Source organism: Ranitomeya variabilis, chromosome 7 (genome assembly GCF_051348905.1).
Source record: "Ranitomeya variabilis isolate aRanVar5 chromosome 7, aRanVar5.hap1, whole genome shotgun sequence".
In the NCBI taxonomy this organism is placed as follows: domain Eukaryota; kingdom Metazoa; phylum Chordata; class Amphibia; order Anura; family Dendrobatidae; genus Ranitomeya; species Ranitomeya variabilis.
This window is the reverse complement of record NC_135238.1, coordinates 162,088,890-162,109,318: the sequence shown is the minus strand read 5'-3', so window position 1 is coordinate 162,109,318 and position 20,429 is coordinate 162,088,890. Positions and strand designations below refer to the sequence as shown.

General features: G+C 41.9%; 1 protein-coding gene across 3 annotated transcripts in view; it reads left to right on the top strand.

The window, feature by feature from the left end:
• The first annotated feature begins 709 nt into the window (after positions 1-709).
• The window catches only part of TSPEAR (thrombospondin type laminin G domain and EAR repeats), a 292,494-nt gene continuing 272,774 nt past the window's right edge, over positions 710-20,429 (top strand). The window contains exon 1 of one of the 3 annotated variants that reach the window (XM_077272148.1): positions 710-1,211. In XM_077272148.1, the coding sequence (XP_077128263.1) occupies positions 1,133-1,211 (79 nt within the window). In that variant the 5' untranslated portion in view covers positions 710-1,132. The remainder of the gene's footprint in view (positions 1,212-20,429) is intronic. The other 2 variants (XM_077272147.1, XM_077272146.1) reach the window with 2 other exon arrangements.

Sequence of the window (20,429 nt, the reverse complement as noted above, 5' to 3'; positions counted from 1 at the left end):
TCATCAAAGCAAAAGGTGGCTACTTTGAAGAACCTAAAATATAAGACATAATTTCAGCTGTTTCACACTTCTTTGTTAAGTATATAATTCCACATGTGTTAATTCATAGTTTTGATGCCTTCAGTGTGAATGTACAATTTTCATAGTCATGAAAATACAGAAAAATCTTTAAATAAGAAGGTGTGTCCAAACTTTTGGTCTGTACTGTATATATATTATTAAAGTTAATAATGCAGACTGTCTAAAGATGGTGACCTCTGCAGTGTGATGATCCACAGGTTAACTATGCCAAGGCTGGAAATAAACTTTTTATCCTTAGACGGCATGATGGACAATAAAGACCAAAATACCTAAATCATTTACTTATGTTAATAGATATATTTTGATTACACTTGACAATATAAAACAACACTAAGCTCACTGTCAAGAATACCCCACTACTTTTCTGCTCCGCACTGCTGTCCCCTAGCACTGCATCACTATGATCCTGTGCCGTCGTTGGGAAAGGCGAATGTACATTCCATTCATGTTCCTAAGACCCGTGCAGTCAGCACACACTCAGGTGCACTGCTTTTACCTTTCTCCGCCTTTGTTGGTAATATATTCTTTGTAAGGGCAGAGTCATTTACAGTGGGGAATTCCTTCACCTGGGGAGGGCTGGGCAAAAGATGAAAAGATCCTAGAGAGAAGAAAATGACTGGGAACTCATTTAAATGTCTGGATATTTGGCTTGTGCCTGGAAACTCACCTGCTCATCCCTCAGACGCAGAGGCTCACCTGTTGTGTCCTGATCAAACAGCTGTGACTGCAACACCTACACTTTACATTTACAGTGTGTCGGCTCTAGACCATTTACAGACTTTCTGAGCAGCAAGCTAAGACCAGGAATGGTTCTCTATTTCCAGGCATAGTCCCTGCTGCTTTACGCCTGAGCACCATGATAGGATTATTTCATACTGTGCGTGTACAGTGGTAGTACCAAATCATGATCAAGTCCATTTAACCAAGGAATGTACCAACTTTGATGGGCCATGAAGACTCGAGTCCTAGCTCTATGTTAGAGTGTTGGCTTAGCCAGTGACGGAGATTTGTGAAAATTGTACATGGACCCCAAGTTTGAGAAACTCCACTGATGTCTACCTTGCTGTTGGTCTTCCTTTGGGTTGTCTTTAGTGGAACCATTGGTCTGAAATCATGGACTCCATGCACAGGTAAGAACATCAAGTTGTATTATGTGAGCGTTGCTGGAACTTGACTTTTTCTGTCTTTGATTTCACCTTTAAACATAGAGCTTTCAATTGCAATTCAGGGGAACTTGTGAATGTCAGATTTTAACAACTGCACCTTAGTTGCGAAGTGGAGAAACGCCAACACGACTAGGGTGCTAAAAGCCATGTAATATTACTAAAGAGGCAGAAGTGTCACATTGATTAAAGGGCACCGTGCCCTGAGATTTCAGCACATGGAAATTGTACAGTTTGTGTTTTCGAGGTAGGACACTTTGTGCTCCTCTGCTTTACACCTCACTGTCATTAGTTGCATTTATTGTTGTGAATATTCTGTAACTTTTTGGGAACGGTTTCCCAGATGGACCTTCAGACAACAACATCTCATTGCCTTATTCCAAGGGGCGACAGGTGACAACCCATCAGCAGAAGACCTTGTAATTCACCGAAAAGTCAGAGCCAAAACTTGTTAGAGAATTTATTTCAGAGTGAACAGAATTTCGGCACTTGATACTTTCTCCTTAAAGTTGGACGATAATGATAGTGTTCACGACTGCGAATCAGGCTACTATACCATTGCCTGGGAAATACAATATATGATAATTACGAGGGCTAGCAAAAGGATCATTGAGCGGTTATCATTTTACATCAAGTAAAGCCTCTTTCAGAAATGTCCAATTTTCCATTCAGCAAGATGTTCCTTTCAGAGGAGACCTGTCACCTTTGTGGTTTTTAAAGAGAATTACATTTTTTGTTACGCGTCGTCTTTTGCAGCAATTAAAACACAAAGGATTTATCATGGTAGTTTTTTTTTGTTAAAGAACCATTTTTCTTAAGTGAAGTCCTCATGTCATCCTAACTGGGCATGTATTGAGGATTTCCGAAATGAGTTGTGCAGAAGATGATACCTTAAGTCCTGTTACTTTGCATGAATATCTGGTTGTGCTAAGCAGATGTAAGCATAGAGTATTAGCCAGAGGAGAAGGGTATTCACCCCAATTATTGCTTTTATTTTATTAATATTACTGTGATATCTAGAAGATTCTTTAATCTCCTTCGCATAAAGGGAATATTTAGGTTCCCGCCACACGCCGCAACATTTTTCCCGGTTTTTTTTTTTTTTACAAAAAAATACATCGCAAATGCATTGTATGAACATGGTCTTAAAAATAAATAAATCTACTGACTACCAGATATAAAATATAATTCAAGTACCCATGAAAACCTACAGAATTTTCTTGTTTTTCTGGCTGTTTTACGTGCCAGCAGTAATGACAATGACCGCTGCCACCAGTCACTGGCTGCAGTGCTCATACTTATAATAACAGCACATCAATGCTGCTTGAATAAATAAATAAAGACAAGATAGTGACCGCTAGAGCAGCATGTAATTTAACAGGTGAGTAAAGTAAAGGGTTGTTTTTTAATTCTTTTCATTTTTCAGCCTTTTTTTTACTCTTGGGAACCTTTTCTAATTATTTGAACAGTTATGCCAGAATTCTTGAAAATATACTTTTCTTGTCTATTGAGGTAACTTAACATGTAGGAAAATATTATTTGGAGGCAATTGAGTGTCTTGTCTGTAGCCCAATCCTGTGTGTAAAAATCTGAAAAGCAGGGACAATAGAGATATGAGGGGAGTGCAACATGATAAAAATCATCCATGCATTAGAGGGAATCAGTCAGCAGGTTTTGCTATGTAATCTGAGGACAGCATGAGGCAGGGGTTAAAATGCTAAATTCAACAATGTGTCACTTATCAGTCTGTGTGCTGTATTTTACTTACAATGAAAGTTTTATCACCAGGTCATTATCATTGTTGGGACTGGCTGCCTCGTGCCAAGTTGTCCAACCACACCCCTTCCTGTAATAAGCAGCTCACTGTCAATGGACAATGTACATAGAGAGCTATGGTGTGGGTGGGGTTAGCTTTTTGAGCTCTGCTGCATGCTACATCTAAGAACTCTGATTGCATGACAACTGCTGCACCCAGTAACCTAAGTGAAACATCGCTGGAATCAGGGTCTCTTTCCCTACATTATGCTGCTCTCGAATAAGGTAGCAAAATCCTGGTAACAGATTCCCTTTAAAGACTGTTCACTAATATTGCCTGTCACATCACCTTTTGGGGGGATTCTGTCCCATCCTACCCCTTACTAGGCAGAAGAGCTACATTTGCAATATAGTAGATGATAAATCTTCTATGGTGGTCAGAGTAATATAACGTTTCTGATATGGTAGGAGACCACAGAGATAGTCAGTATAATGCTACGTGTAGTTATTACCTATCAGACCAAGAGAAAGAATAAATAATTGAATACAATCTTAAAAGACTTAATACAAAAGAGCAACCATTAACTTATAGTCCTTTTGTTCTAAGGTAAACACAGGTAAAGAGGTTTTCTGGGTCTTTAATATTGATGTTGAGCCCATGGCTGAGGTCATTAATATTTTGGTTGTCCAATTCCAGCATTTCCCCCCCTATGATCAAATACTCAAGAAAAGACAAAGAATATTAAGAGTCTGAAAAACCACTTTAACAACGTATAATACATTTTGGCTGCATGTTACAGCTCTGTAGAGCATTAATACATAGGGTAACGTCTTGAATGCACCATAGCCCGTGAATCGCAGAAGTAGTATATCCCAGAGCTGATCATCCAATCGGTTCTATCATGGGTGGAGAAATTGGTCAAATTGGGTTCACACATGAGTTTTTTTCCATTTTTTTCCCCAAGATTACAAAAAAAAAAGATTTAAAAACACCGTAAGTACACATCTCCAAATCCCTCTTATATAACAGCTAGATCCGTGTGCTGCAGAACCAGTGAACTATCGAAGAAATAATTAATGAGATTGATATCCAGTAATGGCTCACTGCTGACCACTGCTCTCCAAGATTAAATCAGGTCATTTCTCAGCGGTGTTGTCCTTTTCCATGGCATTTGTCACTGGAAATTAGTCATTAGCTCCGGAGGACACATTTAATATCCCCCTCCACCTTCCCAGTGGTCTCAGGCTTTACTTCTGAGAGCATTCCACATTTACAATGAAGCTGGGCATATTTTCTACCGCCTTGTTCTGAGGAGTTAAAAAAGATAAGAAACTCTAAAGGATAAGTCTGTCACTTTAGATGTCTACATTGTCATATAATATACAGAACAGTAAATAAAAAGTGACTTAATATTTGTAATAAAGGAACCTGATGGAAGAACAATAGGCAGGTAAGTTACAATTACTTGACTGTTAGTGCTTAGGTACATTTTTTGTTTTTCATAAAGTCCCGGATATACCCTTTAAAAAGAAACATACTTGAAAAAAGGAATGAATACTTTTCTGCCCAATGACGACAAAAGTATTCTGGAAATATTCACATCGATGTTTCTGGCTAACACGGTACTACAATATAATTTGTTATTGTACATCTTGAAAAAAGGAATAACGATTAGCAGATTACAATGAAAACAAAGTAAGTCAGCTTCTTTGCGGTATAACTGTAACATATTATGGTGATATATAAATCTCTTATACTGTATATATAACACACGAAAAAACAAAGGGGGGATACATATGGGACATACAAACAGACAGAAGGGAAAAGAGATAAGTAAAGGTATTATGGGTTGAAGGGTGGAAGGAGATATGACCTAATGAATAAGTTCCTAAATATTCAGAAGTCCCCAGAAGGTGTCCCATGGGGACCAAATAAGGTTGAATCTCTTGACTGTTTCATCATTCAGAGCAGTGCGATAATCAAGATTTCTGATATCCTTGCCCTTGTTTACACTGTGTGCAGAATTATTAGGCAAGTTGTATTTTGATCACATGATACTTTTTATACATGTCCCACTCCCAGCTGTTCAGGCTTGAGAGCCAACTACCAATTAAGTAAATCAGGTGATGTGCGTCTATTTAATGAGGAGAGGTGTTGTCTAATTACATCGAAAGCCTATATAAGGTGTGCTTAATTATTAGGCATCTTCCTTTTCTTTGGCAAAATGGGTCAGAAGAGAGATTTCACGGGCTCTGAAAATTCCAAAATTGTGAGATGTCTTGCAGAGGGATGCAGCAGTCTTGAAATTGCCAAACTTTTGAAGCGTGATCACCAAACAATCAAGCGTTTCATGGCAGATAGCCAACAGGGTCACAAGAAGCGTGTTGGGCAAAAAAGGCGCAAAATAACTGCCCATGAATTGAGGAAAATCAAGCGTGAAGCTGCCAAGATGCCATTTGCCACCAGTTTTGCCATATTTCAGAGCTGCAACGTTACTGGAGTAACAAAAAGCGCAAGGTGTGCGATACTCATATGGCCAAGGTAAGGAAGGCTAAAAAACGATCACCTTTGAACAAGAAATATAAAATAAAACGTCAAAACTGGGCCAAGAAATATCTGAAGACTGACTTTTCAAAGGTTTTATGGACTGATGAAATGAGAGTGACTCTTGATGGGCCAGAGGCCGGATCAGTAAAGGGTAGAGAGAGCTCCACTCTGACTCAGACGCCAGCAAGGTGGAGGTGGGGTACTGGTATGGGCTGCTATCATCAAAGATGAACTTGTGGGACCTTTTCGGGTTGAGGATGGAGTGAAGCTCAACTCTCAGACCTACTGCCAGTTTTTGGAAGACAACTTCTTCAAGCAGTGGTACAGGAAGAAGTCGGTATCATTCAAGAAAAACATGATTTTCATGCAGGACAATGCTCCATCACATGCCTCCAACTACTCCACAGCGTGGCTGGCCAGTAAAGGTCTCAAAGAAGACAAAATAATGACATGGCCCCCTTGTTCACCTGATCTGAACCCCATAGGGAACCTGTGGTCCCTCATAAAATGTGAGATGTACAGGGAGGGAAAACAATACACCTCTCGGAACAGTGTCTGGGAGGCTGTGGTGGCTGCTGCACGCAATGTTGATCGTAAACAGATCAAGCAACTGACAGATTCTATGGATGGAAGGCTGTTGACTGTCATCATAAAGAAAGATGGCTATGTTGGTCACTAATATTTTGGGTTTTTGTTTTTGCATGTCAGAAATGTTTATTTCTAAATTTTGTGTAGTTATATTGGTTTACCTGGTGAAAATAAACAAGTGAGATGGGAATATATTTGTTTTTTTATTAAGCTGCCTAATAATTCTGCACAGTAATAGTTACCTGCACAAACAGATATCCTCCTAAGATAGCCAAGTCTAAAAAAAAAACCCACTCCAACTTCCAAAAATATTAAGCTTTGATATTTATGAGTCTTGATTGAGAACATAGTTGTTGATCAATAATAAAAATAATCCTCTAAAATACAACTTGCCTAATAATTCTGCACACAGTGTATAAGTCAAATATAGACAAGGGGGAGGTTTGTTTCCTATGAGAAGCTATCAGACATTTTGTTGACATCAATACCTTTAGGAGAAGTCTAACTGTAAAAAGGATTTTATAATAAGATCAGAATTGCAATGTTGCTTGCTTTTAAAAGCATTTTGCCACTTTACTTTATCCATTATTTATATTTAATTACCAGTCCACTTCTGCCATTGTGCGCTACCTTTCAGCTATGTGGTTGTAGCCAGCATTATACACTGCTCAAAAAGGTAAAGGGAACACTAAAATCCCACATCCTAGATACTACTGAATGAAATATTCCAGTTTCAAATCTTTATTCATCACATAGTGCAATGTGTTGAGAACAATAAAACAAAACTGATCAGTGTAAATCAAAAGTAATATATCATGGAGGTCTGGATTTGGATAGATACCCAAAATGAAAGTGGAAAATGAAATTACAGGCTGATCCAACTTCAGTGAAAATGTCTCAAGACAAGGAAATGATGCTCAGTAGTGTGTGTGGCCTCCACGTGCCTGTTTGACCTCCCTACAACACCTGGGCATGCTATTGATGAGGCGGCAGATAGTCTCCTGAGAGATCTCCTCGTGGACCTGAATTAAAACATTCAACTCCTGGACAGTCTATGGTGCAACGTGGAGTTGGTGGATGGAACAAGACATGATGTCCCAGATGTGCTCGACTGGATTCAGGTCTGGGGAATGGGCGGGCCAGTCTACAGCATCAATGCCTTCATCATGCAGGAACTTCTGACACACTTCAGCCACATAAGACCTAGCTTTGTCATGCATCAGAAGGAACCCAGGGCCCACTGCACCTGCATATTTTCTCACAATGGTTCTGATGATCTCATCCAGGTACCTAGTGCTCAGTGTGATCCTGCTCTCATTTGTTAAGAGCACATTGCGCCAATGTCAAATCTGCCAGTCTTGGTGTTCTTTGGCAAGTGTCAATTGCCCTTCCCTCATAACACCCTTATGGAGGGTTAGTGATCTGCAGGAGGTCATTTTGCAGGACTCTGGCACTACTCCTCCTGTTCCTCCTTGAGGTATCTTTCCTGCTGCTGGTTTGTTGCCCTTCTATGGCCACCTCCACATCTCCTGGTGAACTAGCCTGTCTCCAGGTATCTGCTCCATGCTCAGGACACTGTGATAACAGACACAGCTACCCTTATTGCTACAGCTCACATTGATGTGCCATCCTGGATGAGCTGCCCTACCTGAGCAACTTCTGTTGGTTGTAGACTCCGCCTCATGCTACTGTACCTCTATGGGTGAAAGTAATGACAAAATGCAAAAGTGACCAAAACAACAGCCAAAAAGAATGAGAACAAAGAAATGGTCTGTGGTCACCCCCTGCAGAACCACTCTTTATAGGGGTTGTCTTGCTAGTTGGCTATTATTTCTACCTGTTGTCTGTTTCATTTGCACAACAGCAGGAGAAACTAATTCACAATCCATGTTGCTTCATAACTAGACAGGTTGATTTCACAGAAGTGTGATTGACTTGAAGTTACATTGTGTTATTTAACCCCTTAACGACCGCCGATACGCCTTTTAACGGCGGCCGCTAAGGGTACTTAATCCACAGCGCCGTTAATTAACGGCGCTGTGGAAAAAGTGAATAGCGCCCCCCAGAGTCGGATTTTCTCTGGGGTCTCGGTTGCCGAGGGTAGCCGAGACCCCAGAGAACATGATTCGGGGGGTTTTTACCGACCCCCGAGTTGCGATCGCCGGTAATTAACCGTTTACCGGCGGTCGCAACAAAAAAAAAAAAACGCGATTTGCCGTTTAATTTCTCTGTCCTCCGATGTGATCGCACATCGGAGGACAGAGAAATGTGGTCCCCGATGGCCCCCAATAGCCCCCCAATACTTACCTACCTCCCCCGGTGCTCCTCGTGTCTCCCCATGGGCGCCGCCATCTTTTTTCCGGGAAAAAATGGCGGGCGCACGCGCAGTGCGCCCGCCGCCCGGCACCCGGATGTTCTTTGGGGTCTCGGCTGCCAGGGGTAGCCGAGACCCCAAAGAACATGATCGGGGTCGGTTTGCACCGACCCCTGCTTTGCGATCGCCGGTAATTAACAGTTTACCGGCGACCGCAAAAAAAAAAAAAAAAAAAAGCGATCAGTTATTTCTCTGTCCTCTGATGTGATCGCACATCAGAGGACAGAGAAATAGGGGGATTTGGGGACCCTATCATACTCACCCGGGGTCCCTGGGTCCTCTTCTGTCTTCTCCTGCCAGCTGGCTTTTTCATCATGGCGGGCGCATGCGCAGTGCGCCCGCCATCTGCTGCCATCTGCCGGCCGGCAGGAGAAGACAAGTTGGGGCTAAAATTAGGGTTAGGGTTAGGGTTAGGGTTAGAGTTAGGGTTAGGGTTAGGGTTAGAGTTAGAGTTAGGGTTAGGGTTAGGGTTAGAGTTAGGGTTAGGGTTAGAGTTAGGGTTAGAGTTAGGGTTAGGGTTGGGGCTAAATTTAGGGTTAGGGTTAGGGCTAGGGTTAGGGTTAGGCTACTTTCACACTAGCGTTTTTTGGCTTCCGTCGCAATGCGTCGTTGGAGAAAAAACGCATCCTGCAAAAGTGCTTGCAGGATGCGTTTTTTCTCCATTGGCTTGCATTAGCGACGCATTGCGACGGATTGCCACATGTCGCATCCATCGTGCGACGGATGCGTCGTGCTTCGGCGGACCGTCGACACAAAAAAAACTACATGTAACTTTTTTGTGCGACGTGTCCGCCATTTCCGACCGCGCATGCGTGGCCGGAACTCCGCCCCCGCCTCCCCGCACCTCACAATGGGGCAGCGGATGCGTTGAAAAAACAGCATCCGCTGCACCCGTTGTGCGGCGCTTACAACGCTAGCCTCGGTACGTCGGCCCGACACACTGCGATGGGCCGAGTACGACGCTAGTGTGAAAGTAGCCTTAGGCTTCTTTCACACTTGCGTCGGTACGGGGCGGTCGCAATGCGTCGGCCCGATGTACCGACGCACGTTGTGAAAATTGTGCACAACGTGGGCAGCGGATGCAGTTTTTCAACGCATCCGCTGCCCAGTCTATGTCCTGGGGAGGAGGGGGCAGAGTTACGGCCACGCATCCGCGGAAATGGCGGACGCGACGTACAAAAAAAAGGTTACATTGAACTTTTTTTGTGACGACGGGGGCTAAAGTTATGGTTAGGGTTGGGGCTAAAGTTAGGGTTGGGGCTAAAGTTAGGGTTAGAGTTGGGATTAGGGTTAGGGTTTGGATTAGGGTTGGGATTAGTGTTACGTTTGGGATTAGGGTTGGGATTAGGGTTAGGGTTGGGATTAGGGTTAGGGGTGTGTTGGATTTAGGGTTTTGATTAGGGTTATGGTTAGGGTTGAGATTAGGGCTGTTTTGGGGTTAGGGTTGTGATTATCGTTAGGGTTGTGATTAGGATTATGGATCGGGTTGAGATTAGGGTTAGGGCTGTGTTGGGGTTAGGGTTGGAGTTAGAATTGGGGGGTTTCCACTGTTTAGGTACATCAAAGGGTCTCCAAACACGACAGCCAATTTTGCGCTAAAAAAGTCAAATGGTACTCCCTCCCTTCTGAGCTCTGCCGTGCGCCCAAACAGTGGGGTCCAATTTCTCCTGTTACCCTTGTGAAAATAAAAACTTGGGGGCTAAAAATCTTTTTTGTTGGAAAAAAATATATTTTTTTATTTTCACTACTCTGCATTATAAATTTCTGTGAAGCACTTGAGCTTTCAAAGTTCTCACCACATATCTAGATAAGTTCCTTAGGGGGTCTAGTTTCCAAAATTTGGTCACTTGTGGGGGTTTCTACTGTTTAGGTACATTAGGGGTCTGCAAACGCAACATAACGCCCGCAGACAATTCTATCAAAGTCTGCATTCCAAAATGGCGCTCCTTCCCTTCCGAGCTCTGCCGTGCGCCCAAACAGTGGTTTACCCCCACATATGGGGTACCAGCATACTCAGGACAAATTGGACAACAACTTTTGGGGTCCAATTTCTCTTGTTACCCTTGTGAAAATAAAAATTTGGGGGCTAAAAAAATCTTTTTTGTGGGAAAAAAAATATTTTTTATTTTCACTACTCTGCATTATAAACTTCTGTGAAGCACTTGGGCATTCAAAGTTCTCACCACATATCTAGATAAGTTCCTTGGGGGGTCTATTTTCCAAAATGGGGTCACTTGTTGGGGGTTTCTACTGTTTAGGTACATTAGGGGTCTGCAAAGTCAACATAACACCCGCAGACAATTCTATCAAAGTCTGCATTCCAAAATGGCACTCCTTCCCTTCCGAGCTCTGCCGTGCGCCCAAACAGTGGTTTACCCCCACATATGGGGTACCAGCATACTCAGGACAAATTGGACAACAACTTTTGGGGTCCAATTTCTCTTGTTACCCTTGTGAAAATAAAAACTTGGGGGCTAAAAATCTTTATTGTTAAAAAATATATATTTTTTATTTTCACGACTCTGCATTATAAACTTCTGTGATGCACTTGGGCATTCAAAGTTCTCACTACACATCTAGATAAGTTCCATGGGGGGTCTAGTTTCCAAAATGGGGTCACTTTTGGGGGGTTTCTGCTGTTTAGGCACATCAGGGGCTCTCCAAACGCGACATGGCGTCCGATCTCAATTCCAGTCAATTTTGCATTGAAAAGTCAAATGGCGCTCCTTTGCTTCCGAGCTCAGCCATGCGCCCAAACAGTGGTTTACCCCCACATATGGGGTGTCGGCGTACTCAAGACAAATTGTACAACAGCTTCTGGGGTCCATTTTCTCCTGTTACCCTTGGTAAAATAAAAATTTGGAGGCAAAAAATCATTTTTGTAGAAAAAATTTGATTTTTTTATTTTCACGGCTCTACGTTATAAACTTCTGTGAAGCACCTGGGGGTTTAAAGTGCTCACCACACATCTAGATAAGTTCCTTAAGGGGTCTAGTTTCCAAAATGGTGTCATATGTGGGGGGTCTCTACTGTTTAGGCACATCAGCGGCTCTCCAAACGTGACATGGCGTCCGATCTCAATTCCAGCCAATTCTACATTGAAAAAGTAAAACGACACTCCTTCTCTTCCAAGCTCTGCGGTGCGCCCAAACAGTGGTTTACCCCCATATATGGGGTATCGACGTACTCAGGAGAAATTGTACAACAACTTTTGTGGTCTAATTTCTCCTGTTACCCTTGTAAAAATAAAAATTTGGGGGCAAAAAGATCATTTTTGTAGAAAAACTGAGATTTTTTTATTTTCACGGCTCTACGTTATAAACTTCTGTGAAGCACTTGGGGGTTCAAAGTGCTCACCACACATCTAGATAAGTTCCTTAAGGGGTCTAGTTTCCAAAATGGTATCACTTGTGGGTGGTTTCCACTGTTTAGGCACATCAGGGACTCTCCAAACGCGACATGGCATCCGATCTCAATTCCAGCCAATTCTGCATTGAAAAAGTCGAACGGTGCTCCTTCACTTCCAAGCTCTGCGGTGCGCCCAAACAGTGGTTTACCTCCACATGTGGGGTATCGACGTACTCAGGAGAAATTGCACAACAACTTTTGTGGTCTAATTTCTCCTGTTACCCTTGTGAAAATAAGAATTTGTGGGCGAAAAAATCATTTTTGTGAAAACAAATGCGATTTTTTATTTTCACAGCTCTACGTTATAAACTTCTGTGAAGCACTTGGGGGTTCAAAGTGCTCACCACACATCTAGATAAGTTCCTTGGGGGGTCTAGTTTCCAAAATGGTGTCACTTGTGGGGGGTTTCCACTGTTTAGGCACATTAGGGGCTCTCCAAACGCGACATGGCGTCCGATCTCAATTCCAGCCAATTCTGCATTGAAACAGTCAAACGGTGCTCCTTCACTTCCAAGCTCTGCGGTGCGCCCAAACAGTGGTTTACCTCCACATATGGGGTATCGGCGTACTCAGGAAAAATTGCACAACAAAATTTGTGGTTAAATTTCTGTTTTTACACTTGTGAAAATTAAAAAAAATGGTTCTGAAGTAAAATGTTTGCAAAAAAAAGTAAAATGTTCATTTTTTTCTTCCACATTGTTTTAGTTCCTGTGAAGTACGTAAAGGGTTAATAAACTTCTTGAATGTGGTTTTGAGCAGCTTGAGGGGTGCAGTTTTTAGAATGGTGTCACACTTGGTTATTTTCTATCATATAGACCCCTCAAAATCACTTCAAATGTGATGTGGTCCCTAAAAAAAACATGGTGTTGTAAAAATGAGAAATTGCTGGTCAACTTTTAACCCTTATAACTCCCTAACAAAAAAAAAATTGTTTCCAAAATTGTGCTGATGTAAAGTAGACATGTGAGAAATGTTATTTATTAACTATTTTTTGTGACATATCTCTCTGATTTAAGGGCATAAAAATACAAAGTTTGAAAATTGCAAAATTTTAAAAATTTTCGCCATATTTCCATTTTGTTCATAAATAATCGCAAGTAATATCGAAGAAATGTTACCACTAACTTGAAGTACAACATGTCACGAAAAAACAGTCTCAGAATCAGCGGGATCCGATAAAGCGTTCCAGAGTTATAACCTCATAAAGTGACACTGGTCAGAATTGTAAAAATTGGCTCGGTCATTAAGTACCAAATTGGCTCTGTCACTAAGGGGTTAAGTGTTCCTTTTATTTTATGTATAAGCAATGGATGTTCTCTTGTGGTTGTCAAGGCAAAATCATAAATATCTCTACATTATATCCTAGTTTTTGTAAGAAAACAACATGTATGCACTTACTGAGCGTCACACATAATATATAGTATACAATTATATTTAATGTAGACCGCAATATAGTCTGTACTCACAAAAATATATAAATATCCAGGGATATAGCTATAGCAACCAGAGTGGAAGCATTTATTGTTTTTAACACATGTGACCTATTTTATTGTCTGTGATATCTCGAGCTGAGTGGTACAAGATGACCAGCTTTGGAAAAATATAAAAAATTGTATATATATATAAAAAATATACCGTATATATTTTCTTCAAAGCTGGTGGTCTTGTGTCTCTTTTTTTGGGGGGGATATTTTTAGCCATAAAGACATCACATCGGTATATTAGTGACCATTCACACAACACAACTTAATACAGCAGAAAAGTTTACAACCACAATCAAATAATTTTTATTTCATGACTAAACCATGTAGTTTAGAAAAACAAAGAAATGGTAGTTAATAATATTAAGATCCAAAGCTGTGGGGATACATCCTTAATGTTACTGTAAGAAACGAGCAATGAATCCTAAGCTGCAATCAGCCTTACAAATCCCTAATATATTAGTATAGGTTCACCCAGGCTATTGCTTCAAGAACATCTACATAGTTTTACAGCTTCCCTGGATTTCTCAGGGCTTATTTACCCTACTACAATGTGGATCAGTGTTAAGCTGCCATCAGTCGTTAATGATTTACTGCAGTTGGAAGCATTGGACTTGCCAAACATGTTCCTGACTGAAGTATAATACACTGACATTGTGTAACTCCTGCCGGAATTACCTTGTTACTCCTCATTGCTGGGAGGTGTGTTATTATCAGGGCGATACTACCCACTGACAGCCTACTCTTCCCTGGGGACAGCCCGTAGAGAGAAATGATAGAAGCCACCCTCTGTGAGGTACCGGCATGCAGGACTGCTTTCCTAAAGTGCCACAAGGTATTGTCCCACCCTGCAGTGTGGGATGCATTCTTCTAATGATACACTCCTTCAAGAGCAGAATAATTACACTAATCATAATTTATCACAGTATTTGACAAAATTAAACACGACGATGATATGGACTACTGAGTAAATCCAGATAATCATGCTGTTTGTGTACTATATGGTGTCAATGCATTTCCTCAAATTTTGTAGGGTTTATTATCCAGGACTATTTTTTTAACTATTAAGCCTATAAACTAATAGGCAGGTAACTGCCAGTCTGTTGTACCTTGTGCCGGTCCAGAGCAGTCATTGACTGCTCCTGCCAACGATTCAGCTGCTCAATGTTAGCAGAGAAGCTCTTCTTCTTCCGGGCTGCTCTGTTGACAGGGCTTGACTGCAAACGTCATGATGATTGGCAGCAGACTCCTCGAAGTTATGCAGTGGGGAGCTGAATGTCAATCAGCATGGTGTTGACAATCACTCCCCGTCAGCAGAGCAAAAGTAATGCCGCTGATTTCTTGATGTGACATCAGCAGAAACTGCTGAATCGCCGACCGGACAGGCAGGTATGAACTCTTCCTGTCGCTCTTATTCATTGTTTTCTGGATTACAGCAACTCTCTACTGATCTAACTTTCACCTCGCCAACCCATCCTGAATGCGGCATTCTTGGATCATATTTCTGTCCAGCCGCTACACTGATGCCTCCACCTCATGCCAGTCATTGCACTGGTTGTCCATTTGCACACAGGATACAATACAAACGTATCTCTCTCATCCACAAAGCTCTCCAAAGTTCTGCACCACCATGTGTCTCCTCCTTAATCTCTATCACTCTACATGTGCTCTCCATTCTGCAAATGATCTTAGACTAACATTCACCATAATCCAAACCTCCCACCTCCATTTCCAAGACTTTTCTCATGCTGCACCAGTTTTCTGGAATGCACTACCACGCACAATCCGATAAATACCTAGCCACCACATTTTTAAGTATGCATTAAAAACACATCTCTTTAGACAGACTTTTCACCTCACTTCACTAATCTAACTGTTCCCTGTTCCGTCAGAATCTGATCCCTCCAATTCCTCTTTCTCCACATCCTCCATGCATCCAATAGCACGGGGTAACTGTACCGACACAGATCCTGGCTGATGCAACGTTATACCATAACCCTTTATATCATATTCATTTATTATATTGATGGCTGGACCAAGCATGTTCTACCCATTTCCTTATAGATTGTAAGCTTGAGAGCAGCGTTACTCTTAGGCCGGAGTCACACTACAGCGAGATACGGCCGAGTCTCGCAGGTTAAAAACAAGCTCTGGCACCGGCACTCTGGAGCGGAGCGTGCGGCTCCATGTATTGCTATGCGGCCGCACGCTCTGCTCCGGAGTGCCGGTGCCAGAGCTTGTTTTTAACCTGTGAGACTTGGCCGTATCTCGCTGTATGTGATCCCGGCCTTATATCTTTATTGATTTTACATTTCCCCTCTTAATTGTAATGTGCTGCACAATATGCTGGCGCCATATCCAAAAAATTATTATAATTACCTGCCTATTAGATTTTAGGGCCATAGTAAAAAAATAATAAAAAAATAGTCCAGGATAACCCCTATAAATGGAATCTGTCACCTGATTTATGCTGCCCAAACCACAAGAAGCATGAGTCAGAGTCTGGCTGCACGATTGCAACCACATATATTTTTCTGTGAAATGCTCCAAATATAGTTTGAAGATTTGACGGGAACTATAGGCAGAAACAAGACTAGTTACCATTCTTGGTGATTAACAGGACTCTTCCTATGTACATACCCAGGAAAAACCTGTCAATCACCGACCGGGGCTAAACGACTGAGGAATTCACACTATTCTCATCTGCATTTTTGGGTAATATTTGCCAATTCAAGTCTACGGGTGTACAAAAAAAATATGGAATCCTACACAGATCATCCCTTTTGTATTTGATTTTTATGGATATATTGCCGTTATTAACCTAGGAAACTGTATTTGGTCATGTAGATTTGGAACTGTTCATGTGAATACAAATGCCACAAATATTTATTAAGCAGCAGTAGAGGTCAAAGTGTTTTCTTTTGCACCTTTTTTTCAGCTTTATGTATTTATTCTGCGAGCAAAAATTTCAAGTGTTTTTCCCTGCATTGTTGGTGATGTTTCTATAATACCACTTTTTGCCATTTTCTATGTCCCATAGAGAAGCCTATTGAACTCTTAGGCGGACCTGCCACAGTTATTTTCTTGCTTTTTTTGAAACGTGGTCTTTCCCAGGATTGAAACTCCCAACTAGTGATGAGCGAACGTGCTCAGATATCCGACCATGCTTGACCATGTTCGAGTTCCCGCGGCTGCATGCCTAGTGGCTGTTAGACAGCTGCAACAAATGCCTGTTTAACAGCCGAACAGCCATGAGACATGCAGCCGCGGGGACTCAAACATATTTTTCAAGCACGCCGAAGCAGTTGAGCATGCTCAGATAACACCTTATCCGAGCACGTTCGCTCATCACTGCTCATAACCTGTAGTATGGAAGGAAGAAACTTTATCAGAGAGCCACAGGTTACAATGCGAAGTAGAGGGGAATTTTCTCTGCGCAAAGACTTACAGTAAATAGCATTTGTTTTCTTTACATGCAAATTGAACTGGTAACATAGAGTTACATCTCTATATACCTATACAGTAAAAAAAATGTGTGAACTATGTATAGTTAATAAATGATCCACAACCTGCAATAGGTAATGGTCAGAGCTCTCCTTCCCTGCACATTGACCACAATGTAGACATAGGACACAGAACATGCATAGAAAACTCTCCCACAGATCATCTCTGGACTATTGTTGTCTCTGGTCATTGTGGCTGCTGCAATGTAAATCTACTAAAGTTGTTACCAGCAGCTCAGGCAAAATGGCGGCCTCTATCATCATATATAGCAAATAGAATAAAATAAAAAAAGGTTAGAATAAAGCAGATTATGCATAAAGCCATAGGTGGTGCATACCATTAATTGATTTGCTCAGGATAAAACAAAGACATATTAGAACAGAAAAAAAGAAACTTCTGGAGGTTTGGACTGCATGTGGTGGACCCCTGTATCAGCTGAAAAGTGATGAATATAGTCGCTTATCGGGGCCCAAATAATGGTGATCATGGCTGCTGTGCATGGAGCATTAGCCTCTGAAATGTAGACAGCGCAGGGCAGCCTGTGGATGGTGCAGAGGATGAAGAGTGGTGAAATGGCCAGCATACTGCCCGGTTGTTGGGATGATAGAAATGGTCTAACTAGAAGTCCTGTGGATAAGGCTACTTTCACACTAGCGTCGGGAAAGACCCGTCGCTGTGCGTCGGGCCGATGTTCCCGACGCTAGCGTGGTCTCCGCCGCACAACGGGGGCAGCGGATGTATTTTTCCAACGCATCCGCTGCCCCATTGTGAGGTGCGGGGAAGTGCGGGGAGGTGGGGGCGGAGTTCCGGCCGCGCATGCGCGGTCGGAAAAAGCGGACCGTCGGGAGCAAAAAACGTTACATGTAAGGTTTTTTTCTCCCGACGGTCCGCTAACACACGCCCAAGCGTCGCAAAACGTACGCGACGTTTGGCAATGCGTCGCAAATGCGTCGCTAATGCGTCGCTAATGTTAGTCTATGACGAAAAAACGTATCCAGCAAGAACTTTTTCTGGATGCGTATTTTCGGCAAAACGACGCATTTGCGACGTATTGCAGTTAACGCTAGTGTGAAAGTAGCCTAAGCATAGGTTATGTCCTGCTTCAGTAAAGGATGATGAAGTTTGTCAGCAAACTTTTGCTATTTAATCTCACAGCAGCATAATGTAGGGTCAGAGACCCTGATGCCAGAGATGTGTCACTTACTCAGAACCTTGCTGTAGTTTCAATACGGTCAGTGTTTTATTAACAGAAGATTATCACTAAGCCGGACTAGGTGTTTATGTGCAAGACAGTCAGGTAATCTGAATAATCCCGCCCCCACTACTGATTGGCAGATTTCTAACAATGTACAGTGTACACAGGAAGCTGCCAATCAGTGGTGTGGGTGGGGCTATACAGGTAGAGAATTCTGACCACTGCTACATCCACAGCAGAGATAACAGGGATTCTATCAAAATTGCACTGAGGAGCCCAGTAAGTGACACATTGCTGGAATAAGGCTCTCTCTCCCTACACAATGCTGCTCTCAGGTTCTATAGCAAAAATCTGCTGAGGGATTCCCTTTAAAGGGGATTTCACCTCTTTATTATTGATGACCTATCATTAGAGCATGTGCACACGACCATAAAAATCAGAAGAGCGCCATATTGTCCCCATGTTATTCAGTGATGCCATGCACATGTCCGATTTTTCTTCCTCGGACTGAGTGCCCCAGGAAAAAAAAATCGCAGCATGCACAATGTCCCTCCGATCGGAACACACTCAGCTATTCCAGTCTATGGGTCAGTGAGAAAAATCAGACTGCACTCGGATGACATCTGAGTACAGTCCAAAGTTCTCAGGCTGAATGGAGAAGACAGAGAAACTTTTTCTTCATTCTCCACGTCTGAGAAAATCGGATCACACTCTGATCAAACTCTGCTCGGAGTGTGATCAAAAGTGCGATTAGAATAATGGGTCCGGTATTCTTGGATCAGAGAAAAACAGTTGTGTGATCCTACCTTTAGGATAGGTGATTAATGTTCGATCGGTGAGGGATTCGTCACCATCAGAGACATTGGGGATCTGTCCCACGGTTTAGTGGCCGCTGCTTGGCGCTGCAGATCAGCTCCCATGCAATGAATGAGTGAAAGCCCAGGTCACCTCTGTACCCGACATTGCTGGATAGACCAGCTGTACCTGCTGTGTAACAAACTGCACGGCATGCTATGAAGAGATGACAAATGTGCTCGTCATCTGGCCCTTATTTCCGGCCCTTCTGTAGCCCGCAGCAACATTAATAATTTTTTCTTTAATACCGATCTATAAACATCTGCTCTAAGGCTTTTCATGTGAACTTGATGGCCTTCCGACTCCAGCAACAAAGCTATTTCTGAGCACAAAATACATTCATTGTGACAATATAGTTTAGCTAAATGTCACATATTATAGCAGATTTCTACTTAAGGTAGATTTTAGCTTCTTATATCTTTTTATTGTAACTTGACACCATATTTACTATGATTCATATGCTCTTTTACATGAAAACGATGAAGACAATAAATGTAATCTGCCACTAGTCTGCCCCAGCTACTGCCCTTGGTGGTTTCAGCTAGTACAGAAGGTCTGGCACCTCCAAACGTTCAATAAATGTCATCAGCATTTTTTTTCATAAATCTACTGCTATAATAACCTTTACCGTAGCTTTCATTGCTCATTATTAGGCTATACATAACCCTGTGTACAATTATATGATGTTAAAGGCATAAATATTACACTTTCCTCTACCAATAGTTAAATAAGATTCTTTACTTTGGATTTTACAAAGTGCCTTTGCATTGTTGTGGGCATTGCTGATGGAAGAATATGGTAGGCAGTGTAAATACCATCTACATCATGGAGCAGATTCATCAATAATGTCACAGTCACAAGTCTTGGCACTATGTAAAAATTTATTTATACGAGTGTTGTCTGCAACATAATTTTTATGGGTACTGATTATACGGTGTTTGCCCCCTTCCTAATTTCCTATTCTTTTGCACGTTTGTCACACTTAAATGTTTCAGATCACCAAACAAATGTAAATATTAGACAAAGGTAACACAAGTAAAAACAAAATTCAGTTTTTAAATGAAAGTCTTTATTATTAAGGGAAAAAGAAATCCAAACCTACAGGGCTCTGTGTGAAAAAGTGATTGCCCCCCATGAAAACATAAGTTATCTGTTGTGATTCGGTTCGTGGGCTCCCCCGGTGGTCTCTTGTGGTACTGGTGTCCTGCAAGCTTTGCCTTCTCAGTTCACCTGTTGCCTTCAGGATGTGGGAGTATCCTATTTAACCTTGCTCTTCAGTCATTCTAATGCTGGCCATCAATGTATCCAGAGTGATTCTGTTGCATGTTCCTGCTCCCAGTTTTCTGCTCAGCTAAGTTGGACACTTTAGTCCTTTAGTCTATTTTTGTATGTTTTGTCCAGTTTGCACTTATGTGAATCTCTGCAGCTGGAAGCTCTTGTTGGGCTGAAATTACCACTCCAGTGGCATGAGTTGTCA